Genomic DNA, 22623 nt, shown 5'->3' with positions numbered 1-22623 from the left:
GATGGGGGCAAGATTTTTTCCTGAGTTAATTTTCCTAATATTTCTAATAGAGAAGCCATGTCCGCATTTGTCCTAGGACAATGGTGACTCATTTCTGTCACTCGCTTCCTTAAGAGTCTGTACTTTCATTCCTCCTATATACAGTAAAGCTAAAATCATCCTTTTTCAGTCTTCCTCAGGAGGTAGATAAATATTGTGTGAGAGAAACTGGAAAGATTGACAAGAGGAAGGTAGGTTAGTATGGTGGGAAAGCATTGGGTTTGGAGCCTGGTAGTCCTGTGCTTTCTTGCTGACACCATCACTGACCTTGGGCGAGTGGCTGTATTTTACTGAGCCTCCATTCCCTCATTTGTAAAATAAGTAAACTAATAACACCTACCTCGCAAGTTTCTCATAAGCAACAGAAGTGATTTATGTAAAGCATCTATTACAGTGCCTGGTAAATAATGTGTATTCAATAAACATGGACAAGTAATAGGACAGGCAGTCAAGGTCATAGTTATTTCAATTGTAATGTTTACACATCCAGCTCTTGTCATTTTGCTAGGGGTGACCATAAGTCCCTTATTCACAAATTATTATTTTTTAAGTTTTGGAGTGTTTTAAATCCAGTGCCTACACATTCCAGCTAGATAACTTGAGCATGTCTCAGATCAGGTGTGATTTGAGGAGTGGCAGGTGGTATTCAGGATCCTGGTCAGGGAGGCAGCACACAGCTGTGGAGCCCAGAACACTGGAGAACACCTGTGGTGTCTACACAGGGCAGGACTATTTGCTTCCAGCTGGTTATTTTCATTGGGTAAATAAAGGTTTCTTGTTAACCAAGCCTTCCATGATTTCCCAAGAAAACCCAGGAAACTGGAGTTAATGTAAAATATCCTCCTTCACATGTCGGAAGCACACTAAAACATATTGTGTATAATAACAGTGCTAGGCTGAACCCAGCATGATTGCAGGACAGATCCAGCCTATGGTTGCCAGTTTGAAATCTCCCATCTATATGATAGACAGCAATGCAGTTACTATATTTACACAGAATGCACCATATACTTGGTGGGCATACTTTCAGGTACTTTACATATATTAATAAGTTTAAGGCTTCCAATGATCCTTTAAGATTGGTATTAATAATCAGTTTTATTGTTACCAAGTTCATTTCACAGATGAGGAAACCAAGGAAGGGAGAAGTTAGGTAACTCACACAGATTTAGCAACAGAACTAAGATTTGGAGGTAGGTATTCTCATGGCAAAGTTTTTGCGTTTGACCTGGGGTTTGCAGAATGAATTAAGAAATTCTTAATTATAGAAACCATTGTAGGGCAGGGGTGGGGGCGCCCAGGTGGCTCATTCGGTTAAGTGTCTGACTCTTGGTTTTGGCTCAGGGCATGATCTCACGGTTCCTGAGTTCGAGCCCCACATTGGGCTCTGTGTAGACAGCACTGAGCCAGCTTGGGATTCTCTGTCTCCCTCTCTCTCTACCCCTCCCCCATGCTCTCTCTCTCTCTTTCTCAAAATAAATACATAAACATTTAAAAAAGGGAAAAAAAAGTTGTAATGGAGTCTTGAAGGACGAAATTCTATAGGACTCCAATTTTATTTTAGGCATACATCATTCACTAACATTTACTGAATATGTTCAAAATGCAGATCCCTAAATAAGAAGCAGTGACAAGAATAAAGATATATAAGTCATGGATTGCTGTCTGCAAGGTTCTTTTAGTTAGTAACAGGAAGTGTGTGACTAGCAAAGCATCATAATACAGAGATGAGTTCCATAGGATGTTTCTAAAGGTTTTTGGTATTAGAATGGAAGCTTTGACTAGCAGTTAATGGGTGACTTGAGAAATATGGTGACATTTTAACCTACACATCCCCCAAATAGGTTACATTTCAGTAGGCACATATGAAAGTACTAGGTGTCTGTGTAAGCAGAGATTTTGTGGCAGAAGAGACTACATTGTAGAAAATGCCAGGACTAGCCCAGTTATTCCAGGTATTCTAGAATTAGGAGGATTCACAGAGGAATAGAAGAAGGTGGAGAGACATCTGAGGGCTAAATAGGGATGCTAATGTGTTCTGTTTTCCCCGTTGTAATTCTAAGTCCATTCCCTAATCATCACATGAGCGCGCGTGCACACACACACACAAACACACACACAATTTCACAAAAACAATAACAACACCAAACTAACATGAAGTTTCCAGAGGGGCCAAAATATTTCAAACAAGTGAGCAGGGTCAGTTTTTGAAATGATTTGCTATTAGTGCCCCACGATAGAATTGTGAACAATCAAAGAGCCATAAAGAATCTCCTTTCCTTGCTTCGTTTATAAAATAAAAACCATAGGAGATAGAGATATTTCAGAATGAGACCACAGAAAGGAAGATATATTTTAGCAAAAGGGAAGGAGATTATGAATGGCCATGAATGTGAGCTGAGAATTACTGGCCCACTACCTAGACTGAATTATAATTCTCAGTCCTCTGCTGGGGGAACACACACTTGCTGTAATCTATTGCCAAGCACAATACGGCTAGGCGGTCATAGTGATTCCATAACTTCTTGTAAGTAAGTGTTAGCTCCCAGAATGAAGTGTCCATGTGTAATGAATACCATTATATAAATAAAAGTGGTTCTATTCCCTTTTATTAAAAAAAAATTTGGGGTGCCTGTGTGGCTCAGTCGGCTGAGTATCCGACTTTGGCTCAGGTCATGATCTCATGGTTTGTGAGTTCGAGCCCCACATCAGGCTCTGTGCTGACAGCTCGGAGCCTGGCGCCTGCTTTGGATTCTGTGTCTCCCTCTCTCTCTCTCTCTGCCCCTCCCCCACTCATGCTCTGTCTCTCTCAAAAATAAACATTAAGGAAAATTTTTAAAAACACTTTATTATTTTAAAAATACAAATGCCGGGGCGCCTGGGTGGCTCAGTCGGTTAAGCGTCCGACTTCAGCTCAGGTCACGATCTCACGGTCCGCGGGTTCGAGCCCCACATCAGGCTCTGGGCTGATGGCTCAGAGCCTGGAGCTTTCTTCCGATTCTGTGTCTCCCTCTCTCTCTGCCCCTCCCCCGTTCATGCTGTGTCTCTCTGTCTCAAAAATAAATAAACGTTAAAAAAAAATTTTAAAAATACAAATGCCATTATAAATCTAACTGATTTGAAACTATCTTCCAATACACACTGCTTAACAGAAATAAACCAAGACTGCAAGGCAAAAGTTCTCCATATTTTTGTCTCTTCGATCTCCTTGTTAAATCATACCTTCAAGTAAACGTGTTTTAGGTATATAAAATGTTCGCACTGTGAATGGCATAGAAAACTGCTCTGTGCATTTGGCTATGATAATAATATTACTTGTTATCATTTCTATCATCCTCAGCAGAAGATCTCCTCCCAGGCTGGATTGGAAAACCCATACCCTAAATTTATTTTGATCATTAACCTCGCCCGAGATGCTGCTGGATTCATGAGGTCTGACAAGGCAGAGTTTGAACAATATCCTGTGGAAGGCCATTGAGTTTCAGCACCAATCATTGTGAATCTATTTATTTGCTGCCAAAGCCTTTAATTTGCTGTGTTAAATCACAACTGTAAAAATTGTCAACTGAAAATTTCCCCATCAAATATGAAGCCTTAAAACACAAATTACCTTTTAAAGCATGCATTTCATATTCTTCCTTATTTCTTTGCATCCTGTGTCATTTTCCTCAGGGGGTGGGAAAAGTGGTTCAAGAGGGACCTGTCTTTGAAGTTATTTTAATCTTTATTCTATCCAGTCCTTTCTGGACTCACTTAATCTGCTTGATTTTTAAGTTGTGCTTATATCCTCCAGATACCAATTCATGACATCCTTCCAAAGAATTGTTCATTAAAATCTAATTTTTACCTTCTAATTCTGGCTTTTTAGCTAATGAAATCTGCAGTAATTATAAATATCCATCTTGCAAAACCTCAGAATTATTGGCATTTATATATAAAGTCGAGCAATGAAGGAATGATATTAATACTGAAGTTAGCTCTTTCCTTTTCATTTCAATCAAGTGAAGTTAGTACATATATAGTTATGTATATTTAAATAAAAGAATCTCGTTTAGCTTCTTTCAATATTTTTACACTGTCATTAGAACTCTTTTGAATGGTACCCAAGGGAGACCACATCTAATTTAAACTTCATGGCAGAAAAGACATCGGGAAACTTCAGATCCATTATTTAGCTTGATGATCTAAAAAGATTGGGGAAAGGTTTCTGTGATATTAGGCTCTGATCTACCCAAGGTGCCCTGTAGTGATGGCCTTTCGTCATTTTTTAATGAATTATCAAATGAAATTTTATCAAAAAGACAAATCATTTATGAAAAGCTGAAACAATTCCCTAGCTCATAAGTTTAAGCTTTGCATAAGCAGAACAATAAGCTCTGAGTTCCCTCAGCACTAACAATGTAAGAGCAAGGGTGTGCATCCTGATGTGATGGGGGTAAATCCGCAGAGAGCACAGTGCAGGTCTGTACCCAGTCTGTACAACCCCAAGTAAAGTTCAGGTGATAGATGTGCAAGGTCCACAAAATATGACTTTCATTGAAGTCGACTGTCTGTTGGAGGGGGAAATGGACTTCTTATGGCTTAGTAAAGATAGGACAGACTTTGCCCAAGGATACAGGGTTAGAATTTGGCAGAACTGTGATTCAAATCCAGGGCTGTTGGATGCCAAATGTATATAATGTATCTGAGCTTCCATTTCATTATCTACAAAATGAGAATAATAAAGCCTACTTCAATAGGACTGATCCAAAGGTTAGATAAGACGTTATCCACCATTTATTGAATGCTTTCCATATGCCAGTTTACTGCTTTCATTTAATACCAAGTGTGCCCTGGGGACTAGAAGGGAAAATTAGCTACTGTTCCTCAGTGATTGAATAAAGTCCATTGCCCGCTAGAACAAAGCATGAAATGAAGCCCATTGTTCACAAGCAGATAGGCTTCAGTTTCTTTCCCTTAGGCTGGTGTTTCAGACTCATGCAAATATATGCTTCATATATCTTCCTTGGAGATAATTGAATGGGAAATACAAACTTCTGGGCCCCTGCTCTGAACTTCTGCTTTGAGAGGGCAATTGAACTGACATCAGCATCAACATCAAAGGATGCTTTTGATAAAAGTAATTTTTATTCTTCCAGCATAAAATGAGAGAAGACTTAACCAGATTAATGCACTTCCCCTTACTTCACACCGGACTTAATTTCAAATACCTTGGCTAAATCTGATAGTTTCCTTTCCTGTCCAATACTTCATGAGGGGTTATACTAGCTAACCTCTTTGAAGTTATACTAGCTAACCTCAGTCTTCGCAGATTGAGAAAATACTTCATGTTATTTTGCTTATTTATCCCTATTTTGGCTTTAAGAGAAAAAAAATAAATTATTTTCAGGGCTTTCTATACAATTTATCAGATTCACAGGAAGTCAACGTCTATTATTTTAGGACCACCAAATCATAAGATTTTTGAGTTTCAATGTTACTTATTCAACATTTCTTTATGGAATGTCCACAGCAAGCACTATATTCAGATAGATAGATTGATGATAGATGATAGATAGATACATAGATAGATTCACTTGATATATATTTATTATTAATTACTATGCATTGAGAAATCTGAAGAGTAAACATAGTAAAGAAATAATTTGTTGTTTTTCTTGCCTTCTAAGCTCTTAGAGATGGTCCAATAAGACATGATTAACAGGTAAAACTAAGTTACCAAGGAATAAAACAAAATTATAGATGGAAACAGTGCAACGTATTATTAAAAACAAGAGTTGGGTCACCTGGGTGGCTCAGTCGGTTAAGCACCAACTTCAGCTCAGGTCATGATCTCACGGTTCATGAGTTTGAGCCCCACATCGGGCTCGCAGCTGTCAGTGCAGAGCTCGCTGTAGATCCTCTGTCTTCCTCTTTCTCTACCGCCCCCCAGCCACTCACACTGTCCCTCTCAAAAATAAATAAAACATTGAAAAAAAAACAAACAAGAGTTATCACTTAATAAATGATAGCTATGTGTCAGGCACTGTGCATTTATTATCACATATGAAAATCACATATGATCATTACCAAAATTCAACAAGGAAGATGCAGCTAGTTTCTTTCTAAAGGAAAGAAATAGAGATTATAAATGATCACATGGTTTTTAAGGCCACTTGCCAAGTTAGTGGTAGAGGTGGGACAGTGACCATCAAGAGCTCAAGGTCTACCCACTCTTCTAGAAAATCTCTTACACATAGAGAAAGTCAACCCAAAGCCAAGGGGAAATCAGTATGGATGGGATTAGCTGAAAAAAATGTCCATGGATGAGATGTGTATTTTCTCTATACATCAACATGTGTGCCTGTTCTGGGGTACAAGCTCCTATAATGCTATGTCCCTTTGAAAAGAAAGTTATTTAATAATTTGTTTATAATGATTTTGAAATGATGCATTTTTAATAAATATTAAGGTCCTTAGAGGTCTATGGATTAGGAATAATAATTTATTTACTGGATAAAGTAAGAATACATCTTCACTTGGGAGACATAAAGTTGAGAGGCCATTGAGATCATAAGGTTTAGCCCTTTGTTTTATAATAAAAGAACTGAAATTCAGCAGTGTTTTCAGCTCTGTGTACACATTTTAAGAAGGGAGTTGAAAAACTGGAGTGCATTTAAAAAAACCCAAACACATTCTGGAGAAACATGTTAGTGTTTTTATTTAGTGTATTCTGTGCCGTCACCCATTCCTTCCATACACATCTACTCTGTGACTATGCTTGCCTTGTGCCTGGAACAAAACAACTGGAGGCTACAGTCTGCTCGGCAGTGAAAAAGCAGAGACCTGAGTCAAAAGACTCGGGTTGCAGTCAGAGCTCTGCAAATTAATAGCCCTGTGACTATGGACAGCCAGTTTAACTTCTTAAGTTAACCTTGTGGACTGACAATGTTGGTTGACTTCCCCTGAAGCCATCTTCCTCCTTCTTTCCCTGATAACAGAGGACTGATTTGGCTTCTGTGTCAAACTGGGTAACGTGTTTGGTGGGAAGGGAAACTCCTTGTGTGGCTCTAGAGGACGAATCATTTTTATGCCATTCATGATAATCCCACCATTTTCAGTCAGTCAGTGTCAGGGAGGGCATGTGACTCACTGCTGCCCAACAAGAAATAGGGGCATGTTGGCTAAGTGAATTCTGGGAAATATTTTACATCCCATGAAAACAGAAAGCTTCAAGAAAAGAATCGCTTGATTCTTATGCTCTCTCTGCTAAAGGCTATAGGAAGTCATTATGTCACTCTGGTTGGTTTTCCTGTTCTTTCCATCCCTACCTGGCTCTCCAACTCCATGTGTGGTCATTGCCTCTACTGTAGCGAACAATATTGCTGTAGCCATCCTGTGAACATGAACAGAGATATTGCTAACTAATATGGAAGCCTAGAAAGTCAAAAGCCCCAAACTATCTATCTTACCTTGCTTTATTATTCTTAATAGTTATCACTATATGCTCTAATTTGCATGTGTGTGCTTATGTGTGTTTGTGTGTGTGTGTTCATACAAATACATCTCTCATCTGCAAATCTTCTATCCATCCATCAATCAGTCATCTATCTACCTGCTTACCTGTCTACTATTTCCATTTGTCTCTTACTTCCAACCCAAATAGAGCTAGAATAAAAGTTTAAGAGGATAACAATTATGGTGTTTACTGCTGAATCCCCAGGGGGATAAATGAATGAATGACTCTCTGACAACATTGTTGAGATGCTATACCTGTCACTAGGTTTCTTAGAAACCCTTAGTATTTAAATGGCTTTTAACAGGGTGCCTGGGTGGCTCAGCCAGTTAAGCCTCTGACTCTTGATTTTGGCCCAGGTCATGGTCTCACTGTGGGTTTGAGCCCCATGTCAGGCTCTGTGTGACAGAGTGGAACCTGCTTGGGATTCTCTCTCCCTCTCTCTTTACCCCTCACCCGCTTGTGCTCTCTCTCTCAAAATAAATAAATAAACATTTAAAAACAAACAAACAAACAAATAAATAAATGGCTTTTACCCTGGTGGTCAGTTATTTACCAATGAATATAGTGTAATTTATATGCTATATAAACCAGAATATTCTAAAGCTATAATATGTTTTATCAAATGGTCTCTTGTCAATTTTTTTTTTTAGAAAGCTTTAATAGTTTGTACGGTTGAATATCCTTCTATACTTTTATTCTCCTACTTTTATTCTCTTTGTATAAATTATCTGCTTATTCCCTTTGAGTAAGTCAAAAAATTTTTTAAAAGAGAACATATTGAAGAATAATGTCAAAAAATAATTGTTTTCATTTGCTATTTTTTTTTCTATAAATTGAGGTAAGCCCAGGGAGAAAGGAAAAATCAACTAATAAGAATCCCTATGTTAGGGTGTGTGAAGAACACACAAACATAATGCAATCCAACATTGTTTTTGTCCTCAAGTTGCATGTCCTGAAAACCATACTGAATGCATGTACAACATCAAAAACAACAGGGCAATAAATATACAATGTGTTCTCAAATATGTGAAAGATATTTAAGGATTGTAAATGTACTCTTGTAGCCATATGTATATATTCAGATTTGTGCTTATCTCTCTCTACGTTGTAATTATTTATTTACACGTTCATCTTTCCCACTAGAATATAAGAATTCCAAAACTTGGACCTGAATTATACTAGTATATGCATTGTTGGCAGCTGGTAACTTTGCATCTCAGCATGTAGTAAATGAGCAGTGAATGATTGAAAGATCAATGAGATATCAATGAGTTTGAAAAGACTTCACAGAAGCCCTCTAACTAACTATTGAAGACTGATTAGCATTTGAAAGGACAGAAAGGAGCAGAGTATTTGTAGCAATGGAGAACTTGATGATGCAAATCACAGAGGTAGGAATGGTTGTTGAATGGCCACAGATCAGTAAGGCCAGAGCACTAGGACAAGGAAAGGGTAATTCACAGGAAAGAGATGGATAGAAAATGGGGTTCAATAAGGCACAAATCATGGAAATCTTTAAAAGTCAGTATAAAAAAATTATAATTCACAGGTACCGCAATAGGGAATGAAGAGCTTTGGTCAGAGGAGTGAGACAGAAGAGGCAATGACCAAGAATGGGAGTTGGACAGACAGGTAGGGGCAGACTGAAGAGGAAAACCAACCAGACAGATCCCATGTGACTGGTGCCAGCAATCAGGCAGTGACATAATGACTTCTGGTATTCCGGCAGTACCATCTATGGTCCACCTTACAAACGCTCTTTAGTCTAATGAAAGTGGGTATTTGCAACTCTGTTGCACTCTCAAATTTGAAGGATTTCTTCATTCGTTTATTCAATACATATTTTTTTAAAAATCTGTCACGTGTCAGGGAATATGCAATTTGTGGGGATACAAATGTTTAGAAACTGGTTAAAGATATGGAGCTGAAACACCGTGCCTCAAAATGTTCAGTTTAAATCCCTAAATAATTTTACCTATGAAGTTTTTGAACAAAAGATGCTTCCTTTTGTAATGCCTTGGGTTGATGTCTTTTATACCACAACCCGCAACTCAGTTGTGTTATATTGTCATGGTGCAATCTTTAGGGTTCTGTCTGATGACATTGTGGACATGAACATTTGTTGAAGCATTAATAAATGAAAGCAATATCGTCCCAGACATTCAGTTTTCTGAGAAAATGACAAACCTTGACTTTTAATAGCATATTAAAAACCACAGAAATGGGACGGAGCAGAGAGCCTTAAAAAAATGCATCATTTTGCTACTGCCATTGGTTTCACTGTGCTAATGACATGAAATTATGCCCCAAGGGTCAGTATTCATCATTGTGTTGATTTCTTCCGGAGGAGGTAGACTGCTGTAGTATGTATTAAAAAGAAAAAAAAAAAAAAGAAAAAAAAATCAAGGGGGGGAAAAAAGTAAGCCCAGATCATCAGCACGCAACAAAGAGAAGAACAAATATATGCGACTATCTAGATACTGTGTTGGTTTCATGACCCATGCTTCTAGGGATGCCATTGCCTATATTTGCAAATATAGACATGACAGGAAAAGCTGACTTCTAAGTAATTCGTGCAAAATGGTTTATTCAAGGAATGAGTCAGTGAGTACAATTGATAGGGAAAAATCTGTTACAAGATGGCCAGCAGGACTGACAGGGGAATTCCAGTCCCCACTCGAAGACTCCCCTTCCGGGTTCTTCTTCCCATCCCGCTCCCCGCATGCGCCAAATGACTACTAATACGGAATGCGGAAGTGACGGACTATAAATTGATCCCTCTGCTTATGCCTGGGCTCAGACCTCTGGAGAGTGATCTCCTCTGACCTGCCAGTGTGAAATAATCTTGCCTTCCAAGATCTCCAAGTGCCGCTTGGCTCTTCTGCCAGGTGATCCAGACCAGGTTCCGTAACATTTGGTTTCCTGACCGGGAAACCGTGCTGGCCCATTGTTGCCACCGGTTTGGGGAAAAGGGCGACGCGGTGACGGAACGACGAATCGCAACGGAGAAGGCGCGCCCTGCCTGAATTTTGGCAGTCTCCCTTTCGGGGGCCTCAGGCCGGCCCCAGTCTGTCTGCCATTCCCACTGGACTGGAGGAGACTTGGCCGTGGAGGATCTGGACCTGACGTCGGATACAGGTAAGGCCTGGGGCCCCAGTTCAGTCTGGCCCACCCATAGGGGCGGAAGGGGGACCTGATCACTCCCTGGAGACTTGAGAGGTCTCACAGGTAGAAATTCCGTGGGAGGGAATGTCATAACCTCTGGTGTGTATGTGAGTGAATATGCAACTGGGTCTGGCTTGCCTGCCAGGTTCGATTCTGTAGCTCCATGGGCGGGCACCCTTAAGGTCCCCAGAAGCCCATGGAGTCTGAGTGGGCCTGTCTGTGATTCTGTGGTGAATGGCATACAGTCTATGGCGGCATCGGAATAGTTTCCGGTGGTAGGTAAGTCACAAAGCTGAGACCGCTATGGCTAAGTGTCATCTAGGTTCCTTTGGGACACGAACAGACGGGCATCTGACTGGTCTCCTCATTAGAGGGGTCACCCCTACCGGTCTGTCTGTCCTTTTGACTCCATCCCACGGAACATTGCAGGGTCAGGACAGAGCAAAGAAGGGGTTTTTGGGAGACTATGGAATTAAGATGACACCCGGCAAGTAAGGACCCTATGCGAGTTGGAATGGCCTACTTTTGGGGCGCCTGGGTGGCGCAGTCGGTTAAGCGTCCGACTTCAGCCAGGTCACGATCTCGCGGTCTGTGAGTTCCAGCCGCCCCGCGTCAGGCTCTGGGCTGATGGCTCGGAGCCTGGAGCCTGTTTCCGATTCTGTGTCTCCCTCTCTCTCTGCCCCTCCCCCGTTCATGCTCTGTCTCTCTCTGTCCCAAAAATAAAATAAAAAAAAAAAAAAAAAAAAAAAGTTGGAATGGCCTACTTTTGGTGTAGGATGGCCTTCGGAGGGAACCTTAGGTATCCCAATGGTGCACCGCATCTGGCATGTTGTTGACAGAGACCCAGGTTATCCTGATCAGTTCCCTTATATCGACTCCTGGTTAGAGATTGCACAAACCCTTCCCCCTTGGGTGCGACTTACCTGCAACAAACAGGGACACGCTAGTGTCTTAGTCGCCTGGACAAAGTGGCCCAAGGAAGGTCAACGGAAGTCCTGACCTCCACAAATTCTTGCTGGTGATCCAGAGGAAGAACCAGTCTTACCCCGCTATATGAACCCCCCGGTATCTTAATACTCCTCCACCTTCAGTCTCCCCACCACCTCCGGACTCAGCAGATCCTCTCTCCCCCCCAGATCAGTGGCCACATTCTGCCCTCAGCCTGATTCAGGCATCCTCCAGATGCTGGTCCACACCTGCTGGTACCAAGAGGCTGTCCTCCAGGGCATCTGAGCAGGGGCTAAGAAGCCCATGAATATGCCCTGCAGCAAGGGGAATCCCGGGGATTATTTTGAGGGTCTCTGCGAGGCTTATACCCTGTTTGATCCAAGGCAGAAGAGAGACACGACAAAAGGACAGGGAAGGTCCAGCCGTCAAATATGGGGAGGCCCCAAACCTCTTTAGCAAGGGATCTCCTACTACAAGGAGAAAGGACATTAAAAGAATAAATATTCCAACTGGGGAAAGTCCCAGAAACCCAGCTGATATGCACAAGAACCCTGCAAAAAAGACCTCATAGGCCTAGCAGGAATAGATTCATATTGAGGGGGACCAGGCTCACTACTTCTTGGCCCCCATGAACCCATGTCAAAATAAAAGTAGGGGGCCAAACTATGACTTTTATGTGAATTTGGGGGCCACACGGTACGGCATAAATTCCTCTACCTACCTGAGTGCTCTATCCCTCTCCTCGGCCAGGATATACTCTCAAAACTGGGGGCCCAAATAACCTTTGAGCCAATGGGACGCACCAGCCTCCAATTGGACCCAAAGGGAGGCTATTCTGCACCCAAGCCCAACCAAGCGGCCCGCCCGAATTCAGGACTGCCTTTCCCACTGTATGGGCCGAGGACAACCCTCCCCACCCCCACCGGACTTGCCCGCAACCAGGCCCCAGTCATTGTAGAGTTAATCCCAGGGGCTCAACCGCAGAGACAGCGGCAATACCCCCTCCCACAAGAGACAAGGGCAGGCGTCCAAGAACACCTGACCAGACTCAAAGAAGCAGGCATGCTGGTTGAGTGCCAATCACCCTGGAACACGCTGCTTTTGCCAGTAAAGAAGCCGGTAGGAAAGTACCGACCAGTTCAAGCTCCTTGCACCTGGTGGTCCCGAACCTGTACACCCTCCTCACCCAGATCCCAGGCTCTTCCAGATGGTTTACCTGCCTAGACTTAAAGGATGCCTTCTTCTGCCTTCTCTTGGCGCCCCCCTCCCCCCACGGATCCAACCCTTGTTTGCCTTTGAATGGACTGAACCAGACACAGGGCATCAGATGCAACTGAGTTGGACGTGCCTCCCACAGGGGTTTTAAAACTCACCTCACCCTTTTTGGGGAGGCACTGGCTGGAGACTGCTGGCTTTCCAAGGGAGGCCACACACTGCACCCTTCTCCAGTATGTGCATGACCTCCTCCTTGCCAGCAATACCTGAGAGAATTGTGCAGAGGGAGGGCAGAAGGGCCCTCCACCAACTCCTGTCAGACTCAGAGTATCGGGTCTCATGAAAAAAGGCACAGATCTGCCAAGAGCAAGTCCGATACTTAGGCTTCCTCCTTACCCAAGGAAAATGAGCTCTAGGGCCAGAGACCTCCCTACCCCAGCGCCAAACTAAGAAGGGGCTACGAAAATTCCTAGGGGCTGTGGGATTCTGCCGAATCCAGATTCCCAGATTCTCAGCAGTGGCAATACCCCTCTATAATCTCTTGGTAGGGCCGGATCGAGAACCCCCTGTCTGGAAAGAGGAGGCTGAAGCCACATTCCTAGAGATAAAGTCCGCCTTGGGGCAGACACCAGCCCTTGGCCTGCCAAATATAAAAAAGCCTTTTAATCTCTGTGCATGAGAAGGCAAACGTCATCCTCAGGGTTCTCACACAGACTGTTGGCCCTTGGCCATGGCAACAGCATACCTGTTGTAGAGGCTGGACCCGATGGTGGCAGGATGGCCACTGTGCCTTAGGGCACTAGCTAGCACCCACAGTTCTGCTCATTAAGGAGGCAGATAAACTCACCCTGACAAGAACTAAATGTCAAGGTTCCTCATGCTGTTGTGTCTCTCATGCCTCTCTAACTCTTGGCTAACAGTACCAGGAATCCTCTGTGAGAATCCACGGGTCACTCTTAAAACAGTATGGACACTGAACCCCTGCAACTTTCCTACCTTCTGAAGGACATCAGATCATGACTGCTCTGCGGTGACAGATAAGGTATTCACAAGCTGCCCAGAACTGCTTGACCAGGCCCTACAGAACCCAGACCTCACTTTATTCAGTGATGGTAGCAGTTTCATCACAGAGGGCATTCAAGTGACGGTATGCAGGGACATGTCTTCATCCGAGCACTCAGCTCTAGTAAAGACAAGCTCGTCAACAACTCCCGGTACGCCTTTGCTACCATACACATACGTGGGGCAATCCACAAAGAGAGGGGCCTCCTCACCGCGGTAGAGACCAACAGGAACAAGGAGAAAATACTAATGCTCCTCGAGGCCTTCTGGTGTCCAAAAGAAGTTACAGTTCTACGCTGCAAAGGGCACCAGGAGCGGGACGACCCTATAGCATGAGGAAATTGTCTAGCAGACAAAGCAGCCAAGATAGCAGCTAATAAGGAGGTAGACATAGCTCCCTCCCTTATCTGCACTGAGACCCCCACCAGGACTTCAAAGAAGAAATTGTCCCTTGTCCCCGGTTCTGCTTGCCAGCCACAATCCACAGGGATAACAGGCCTATGTTCCTGGCTGACATTATACAAACCAGCCTCAAAGCTCAGGGAAAGTAGAGCAGATGAATTGCATACTCAAGGGAACCTTAGCCAAGTTATGTCAGGAAACAGACCTCCCATGGCCGAACCTGTTGCCCCTGGCCCTCCTGCGTGTCCGTTACACATCAGGAACTCAAGGTTTCTCCCATTTTAAACTAATATATGGGAGGCCCCCTCCATGTCTAGGAAGCCTCCCAGGGAACCTGCACCAAATAGGGGATAAGGGAATAAGAGAACACAACGATATACCATTGAGAGGGCCCCAATCTCTTTAGGATCCCCTGTATGCCCCTTCTCACCAGGGGACTCGGTCTAGGTCAAAGACTGGAAAAAAGACCCTCTCAAACCCGGTGGACTGGGCCTCATACTGTTATTCCGACCACCCCTACTGCCCTCAAGGTCACAAGTATCACTCAATGGGTCCACCACTCCAGAATCAAGAGGGCCAATCCTCAGGAGCCCCAGAATTGAAAGACTGCCCAAATCCAATCTCAGCCCTGCTCCAGCCACACGCTGGAGGCTGGCTGGTCTACCCATGGCAGAAGCTTGAGGAATCACTGGTCCGATGAAATGAATAGACTGTCCTTACTCCTTGCCATCGGATTGGCAGAGGTTGCCCCAGAAAGCTGGGGAAACAGCGAGAGGTTCCTGCTCACACTCCCCTTCCTCTTATGGATAGGATGTTTTGTTGGTATTGATTGCCTCTGATCTGGGCCCCATTTGTAAGAGCAGGGTGTCTTCAGTGGAAGAATCTGAGGGGTTGAAAAGCTTAAATGTGGTGTAAACCTCTATCGGTCTGCTGGTTTGCCTGCCAGTGAGAAGGTTACTAATGCCATTTTGGGAAAGTGTTTTCACTGATGTATGTGCCTCAAGCTTCAGGAAAAAGAGATTAAATCATTCTCAAGATAAAAGTTGGTGCTTAGATTAACCTTCAGCCTTAAGGCCCAGGCTAAATGAGGGGTGTTGCTACCTGTCCTCCCAGGGGCAGGGATAGCCACAGGGATAGGGACTGGCATAAGGGGCATAGGCTCTTCTGTGGGACTAACGAGTGGCCGACTCCCTAGTGTCCCTACAGAGTCAAATAAGTTCCCTGGCAGGAGTTGCCCTCCAAACAGACAGGCACTTTTGTTGCCAGTAAAGGGGACACCAACATCTTCCTTGGAGAACAATGCTGTTACTTTGTAAAGTAGTCAGGAATGGTCACAACCAAAGCCAGGGAACTAAGGGAAAGGACGAGCCCATAATAAATGAAGATGATGCCCTCTAATACAGCCTAGATCTGTCTAAAGGGACATCAAAGAGGGGAATGATAGAGAAAAATCTGTTATAAGATGGCCAACAGGACTGATAGGAAAATTCCAGCCCCCAACCAAAGACTCCCCTTCCAGGCTTTTCTTCCCACTCCACTCGCTGCTCTAATGTGAATGCAGAAGTAACAGACTATAAACTGTTCCCTCTGCTTATGGGATTCAGACCTCTGGAGAGTGATCTCTTCTGAGCCCACCAAAGTAAAATAAACTTCCTGCCTTCCGAGAGCTCCAAGTGCTGCTTGGTTCTTCTGCCAGGTGGTCCAGACCAGGTTCTGTAACACAAGGAGTATTTTACTTAGGGAAACTACAGTATTCTAATGGGAACATAGGAAATTAACAAGATTATCCCAGTTAAGAGTAAACAGAAGATCACAATAACAGTAGTAGAATTTTGTTGTGGTTATTGTTGGTTGTGTTCACCTGCAAGAACTCCATTTTCCTCTAATTCTTCCTGATTTGGTAAGGTCAAAAGTGAATTATTTTTGCTATAATTTGTGCCTTTTCTATTCTTTTTTCCTGCACTGTTCATATATGATAAAATCAGAGGGCGAAAAGTTACAAACATGTAGTTCAACCCAAATAGTTATCACACTCTCCAGGGGGCATCTTATATGCCTTTTTTGTTTTTGTTTTTGTTTGTTTGTTTGTTTCTGCTCTATTCCATTGTCTTCTGTTGAGGCTATGGATATTCTATGTTATTTCCTTCTTTCTCTGGTCTATATCTTTGCTCACACGAACTTTCATATTTCATATTCACATACATAAGACCTAGAGAGATGGTAGTTCATTCCCCTACTTTTGATTTATTCTGTTTCCCAGGTACAAAGTAGAACTACTTCATTTCCTCTATGTTTTTACAGAGTTCACTAAGACAGTTCTTTTGTTTTACTGATTTAAAAAAAAAAAATAGCCAATCTACTCAACTGTCAGACATAAATTCATGAAGATTGGATTATAAATGATCAATACTCTTCTCTCCTCAAGACCACTCTTGCTCTTTGGCATTAATTTATCGTTCTTGGACCAATTTAGTACTGCTCAACTCTCTTTTCTCTTGAGATAAGATATTTCTCAGAAGGTTACTGGATCCATTATATAAACAGTCTTCTGGAGGGCCTGCCTCACCCATCTTCAGACATGATCAGATAAATCTAAAACATTGAGAGAATATAATTTAGCTTCCTGCTTGGAAACATCCACTCTAATATATATGTGCACTGTTATTAGTTTGTGTATTTTACATTCAATATATTTTTCCATTGTTTACAAGTATCCACATGTAAAAAAAAAAACACAAATAAAAATTCAATTGTCATATCATCACAGAGACTCTGAATAACATTTTTTCATATATAAGGCATTTATATAGCTAATTATGAACAGAATGAGAATCTGTTTTGTTTTGTTTTAATGTTTATTTTGAGAGAGAGTGCAAATGCATGTAAGCAGATTAAGAGCAGAGAGGGAAAGCAAAAATCCCAAGCAGGCTCCACTTGTCAGTGCAGAGCCCAACCAATGCAGGGCTCTATCCCACCAATCATGAGATCATGATGTGAGCCCGAGATCAAGAGTCAGCTGCTTAACCTATTGAGCCACCCGGGGGACCCCAAGGATCTGTTTTGGATCATTGTTACTTTCAATTTTAATATTTTAACAATTTAAACATTTAATGGTTGGATGTTTTATGACTTGAGTCCAGTTATCTTTGTATATCCCTCCATTGAGGATATTATGGTTAATATCTTTTTACCTAAACAGGCAATAGGGAGAACACAGAGTGATATAAGCAAAGACATCCCATTGTTGATACTTGAGCCTGGACTATGAAAGAATTTTATATCTATGATACCCTGACACAGTATTCAATCGCAAAAGTAGGTGTATGAGCCATTGTATGATAGGTCAAAACCTGATCTGTACAATGGACAGAATTATTTGCTTTGGCATCACATAGCTGCAATGTTCATATTAAAATAGCTCACATATTCTTGAATACCCATTTGCAATTCAATAATTATGGAAACTTTGTATTCCTTTAAAATTATTTTCATTTAAAAATTGAGAGCTAGGTTGAAGGTACAACTTGTTAGATGCTGTAACTAGCACTCAGTGACCCACAGTGTAGGTCTGATTTATTATGCAAATACAGAGGCAGAATAATATATTCTGTTTAATCATGCAGAATTTTTTTTTGTTTGATGGAGTGTCCAGGCACACAAATGAATATTCTATGAATCCGAAATCTACTTCAGAAAGGAAGGTATTTATAGGGGGTTGTAAGAGCAAGGTGCCAGAACTGTGATTTACAGAATATGCCTGGTCGATTTTAGAAAAACAGTTTGTCTTTAAACAACTGAATTTTATAATGAGAAAATTACCAAAAGCTTTTAGCTACTCAGGTTATTTAAGTGAAAGATGAATTTGTCCATTATGAGCTATAAAACCCATTGATTACTTGACTTGATTACTTAAATCTTGTGGCCTGAGAATCTTGTCTGACTGATATATCCCCCCTTCACCCAGCATGTATTATTGAAGAATGATTTTATGATACTGCAGCATTTCAGGTAAGCACTGTTCTCTCAGAAAACATGAGGAGATAATTCACACGGGCAAACGATAATATATTTAGAGGCCAGCAGCATTTGTTGGCAGCCATTAACCATTCCCACGCCAGTGCCAAAACTCACATCTCAAGTCTAAAACCTGAACTCAGCAGGAGAACCATGAATAATTTGGTTTTTAGCATTTTTCTCAGGGTTCAAATACCTTTGAGCAAAATTATATTTTTTTTTTTGCATGAGAACTGATACATATATCAGAGCAGAATAATTGGGAAAATGTTGACTATATGAATGAATGAATATATGTGGAGATTAGGTTCATGTGGGTTGCCTTGCAGAAGTGAGAATATTGTAAAATTTCTTTATTCTTGATGCTAACCTTGAAGGTAGGTACTATTATTCCTATTTTACAGACAAGAAATCTTCAGAGAAGCTATATAACTTTTCCAAAGACATTCAGCTGAGAAACAGCAGCATTAGTATTTCAAAACAGATGTTTCTACCTTTTTGTGTGCTCTTAGAGGAGGACCATTGGTGATTTCAGACTTGATTTTTAAAAACCGTAAGGAGAATGTCATGATCAAAGTTATAGAAGGAAACATATGTAAAAGGAAACAACCACCAGAAATTTAAAAAATTGCACTAATATATTGTTAACATGCCAACCAACTGTGGACCTACCTAATTTGATGGCTGTCTTCTAGTTCATTTCAAAAATCAGATTAACGTTTATGAGTCAGTTAGTAAAGATTACAATGTTTGTTGCAATTATCCAGACTGAGCTGACTTCTTCAAGATTCCCTGCTCTCTCCACAATCCATGAGAGACTGATGAATCCTCTCAAGAAGAAAATTTTAGAGCTTATTAAAAAAAAAAAAAAGAACATAAAAGATACAATTTGCACTCAAACTGACAGATTTTAAAGTTGCATGATTTGTAATGTTTGAAGGAAGCCAAGGCCAAGATTAACTCATGATGTTCTTAAAATTATGATGGCCATCTGCCTTCCAGTATGTTAATGTAGAACCAATCTCTGAGAAGTGCTCCTCATTACTGAAATAATAATAATGTAGAGTGTTGTGCAAATTGCATTTATTTGATTGCTGCATCATTAAGAGTCTTTGATGCTTCAGGGCCATCTCTACAAAAATGTTCAGCAGTAATTTGAAACAATTCTGGCTATTTACTACATTCAGTCTTGTTCATATTCATTATTTATTTACTTTTTAATTTTTAGGTAATTCTTCCAGAAGACAGTTGAATAGAGAAATAATTTTTGCTTTTAAAAGTTTACTAAATGGGGGCACCTGGGTGGCTCAGTCGGTTGAGCGTCCTGCTTTGGCTCAGGTCATGATCTCACAGTTTGTGGGTTCGAGCCCCCTGTTGGGCTCTGTGCTGACAGCTTAGAGTCTGGAGCCTGCTTCAAATTCTGTGTCTCCCTCTCTCTCTGCTCCTCCCCTGCTCATGCTCTGTCTCTGTCTCTCTCTCCTTCAAAAATAAATAAAAACATTAAAATTAAAAGCATAAATAAATAAAAGTTTATTAAATGATAGTACCCTATTTCTACTTGAGGTTGTAATTTTTTTTTTTCTTTCTGTCTTTATCCTTAGTTGCCATGAGGATGAGAGCTGCTTTGTTCTATCTGATGGCTACTTTTCTGGTTCTGTGATTTGGGGAAGAAGGGGAACAGATTTCACAAAATCCCCTTCATGTCCTTACTTAGAATGAGGCAAAGAAGAAAAGGTACAAGAAATAGAACTCCTGTTGATGGTTCCCCAAATGGCTTTTGCCCTTGCCTTTCTTTTCTGTAGCTGTGTTATTATCAGCATTTCTTTCTTTCCACAGTACCACATGTACTGTCCTGGGGCAGCACAGTCATGGGGCAACAAAGGCACAAAATGGGGCCTGTAGAGGATCCAGTGGTTGGCCAAGGTAATGTACCACTAAACTTCATAGTTTATTTATTTATTTTGAAAAAGAGTGAGAGTGCGAGTGGGGGAGGGGCAGAGAGAAAGGGAGAGAGAGTGGGGATCCCAACAGGCTCTTCACTGTGAGCGTGGGGCTCAAACTCATTAACCACAGATCATGAGCTGGAAGCCAGAGCCTGATGCTTAACCCACTGAACCAACCAGGCTCCCCTGTACCACTAAATTAGCCAATAGAATATGATCCCTCTGAAAGTAGAGACCACAGGTGTTTTGCATTAGTATCTCCAGTGCTCTAGCACATGGTAGGGGTCAAAAATTCTTATTTAGAGAATGAAACTGACAATCTCACTCTCTTCCCCTCTCTACACCTAAGTGTATTCTTACCAGCAATTTGTGACTCCTTATGCTTATTTAAGGGACTGAAAAATCTTCTTAGGAGGAATAACCAGTCTGCTTGGTAGAGTTTGTTGGAGAAGGAACACCAACGTTTGGGACAATGGGTGTTGTCAAAAATAAATAAATGCTGGGCATCTGGGGGGCTCAGTTGGTTAAGTGTCTGACTCTTAATCTCCACTCGGGTCATGATCTATCAGTTCATGGGATCAATCCCCGCATCAGTCTCTGCACTGATGGCATTGAGCCTGCCTGGGATTCTCTCTTTCCCTTTCTCTCCGCCCCTCCCCCTGCTAGTGTGCTCTCTGTTGCTTGCTCTATCTCTCAAAATAAATAAATAAACATTAAAAAAAGAAAGAAACAAATTTGTTGGAGGTGTGGTGGAAGGATGGACAGAGAGAGGAATAAATTGCAGTAGATCCTTTAGCAGATGAATAAACACAATAAGAAGGGATAGCCAGAAGGGTTCAAAAGTGATCTGAAACAAATACCTATTTCAGTGACCTCATCGGGTTAGTATGAAGAGTCTGTGCTCCGAATCATAGGAAGAATAGTTATAAATACGTCAAAGAGTATTGTTGTGAATTTGAAGCTACTAGTTCATCACATGCCTTTCCCCTCCACATTCTGAATCAGTGGGCCAGCTTTATTTCTGCCTATTTTGATTAAAAAACTAGAAGGACGGGGCACCCGGGTGGCTCAATTGGTTGAGCATCTGACTTCAGTTCAGGTCACAGTCTCTCAGTTTGTGAGTCTGAGCCCCACGTCGGGCTCTGTGCTGACAGCTGGGAGCCTGGAGCCTGGAGCCTGGTTCGGATTCTGTGTCTCCCTCTCTCTCTCTCTCTGCCCCTCTGCTTCTTGTGCTCTGTCTCCATCTTCCTCTCAAAAGTAAATAAACATTAAAACAGCAACAACAACAACAACATAGCAGAAACATGAATTTAGGTTTCCTAACAGATCCTTTCTCCTCTCTAAACCTAAAAAGCAGGTGGGATGGCAGGCTGCATTTGCAGAGCACGCACTCACCTGGCTGGAAGGTGACAGACAACCCCCCACCTTATCAAGCGTAGAAAGGGCAAGATCCCGAGATTCAAGCAGCACAATCAGCATTTACCATATTAGCCCTGCCTGAGAGAGAAGTAAGGACAATTGGCAGTAGTAACTTTAGTGGTCTCACCAATCAAATACATGATCCCTCTGCCAACGGGGAGAGAGAGAAGAGGGGTAGATTCTTTTTCCCCATTCTCTCCGAGCAATAGAAGTTCCTTGTATACAGGTTGGCAAGAGTGAAGGGGAAGGAAATGATTTCTGTAAATATTATCGTGTCCGTTATCATCCCTTCTCTTTCAGTGGCAAAGGATTCAACTCTCTGTGAGGATCTTAGGGGCACAGGCTCAGTGACGGCAAGACGGCAGATAATTTCACAGTGAGTAGCGCCTAGTGGGAGCTTTGGACACGATTTCTCTCTGGCTACCAGAACTCATTCTAATGACACTGGATAGTAAATTCCGGACCCTGGTTGTGTCATACTCTGAATATCCTTCCGACTAGTTTACGTCTGTAGGAGCTCCTCAAACTCTGTAGGAAGTATTGCATGAAAGCATCTTTCATGAGATGGGTGAGTATGAAAACTCTAGAGAAATTCTCTTCACACACTGATTCCTCTTTGGATCTCTTTTTGTAGTTCACAATAACAGCCACATTTCTATTAAATTAGAAGGGCACAAGCTACAGAATTTAATCTTAGTAGTGCTTAGGTTGTTCTCTCTCCTCCCTCTCTCTCTGTCTCTCTCTTTCCTCCCTCTCTCCCTGTCTCTCTCTCTCTCTCTCTCTCTCTCTCACACACACACACACACACACACACACACATGCCCACACACACACACGCCCCCCCCCCCCCCACACCACACATACAGCCAAAAAATTGTGATTGAATGATTTATAAGCCTTTCTACATAAATGTGAACT

At 42.0% G+C, this 22623-nt stretch overlaps 1 protein-coding gene and 1 long non-coding RNA gene across 3 annotated transcripts in view; both read left to right on the top strand.

Moving 5' to 3' along the window:
- Positions 1-3657, top strand: part of SORCS1 (sortilin related VPS10 domain containing receptor 1) — a 546182-nt gene extending 542525 nt beyond the window's left edge. The window contains exon 26 of one of the 2 annotated variants that reach the window (XM_053909904.1): positions 3383-3657. In XM_053909904.1, the coding sequence (XP_053765879.1) occupies positions 3383-3434 (52 nt within the window). In that variant the 3' untranslated portion in view covers positions 3435-3657. Of the gene's footprint in view, positions 1-3379 lie in introns of both variants that reach the window. The other variant, XM_053909903.1, reaches the window with a different exon arrangement.
- A 6720-nt stretch (positions 3658-10377) lies between these two features.
- Positions 10378-22081, top strand: LOC109273016 (uncharacterized). Its single transcript, XR_002082705.2, has 4 exons — positions 10378-10675; positions 19945-20077; positions 20180-20266; positions 22006-22081. It is a non-coding gene; the product is annotated as an uncharacterized LOC109273016 (long non-coding RNA).
- The last annotated feature ends 542 nt before the right edge of the window (positions 22082-22623 follow it).

This window comes from Panthera pardus, unplaced genomic scaffold, assembly GCF_024362965.1.
Source record: "Panthera pardus isolate Hobbes unplaced genomic scaffold, ASM2436296v1 HiC_scaffold_22, whole genome shotgun sequence".
Classification (NCBI taxonomy): Eukaryota; Metazoa; Chordata; class Mammalia; order Carnivora; family Felidae; genus Panthera; species Panthera pardus.
Note: the sequence above shows the minus strand (reverse complement) of the source record. Positions and strands in the feature narration are given on the sequence as shown.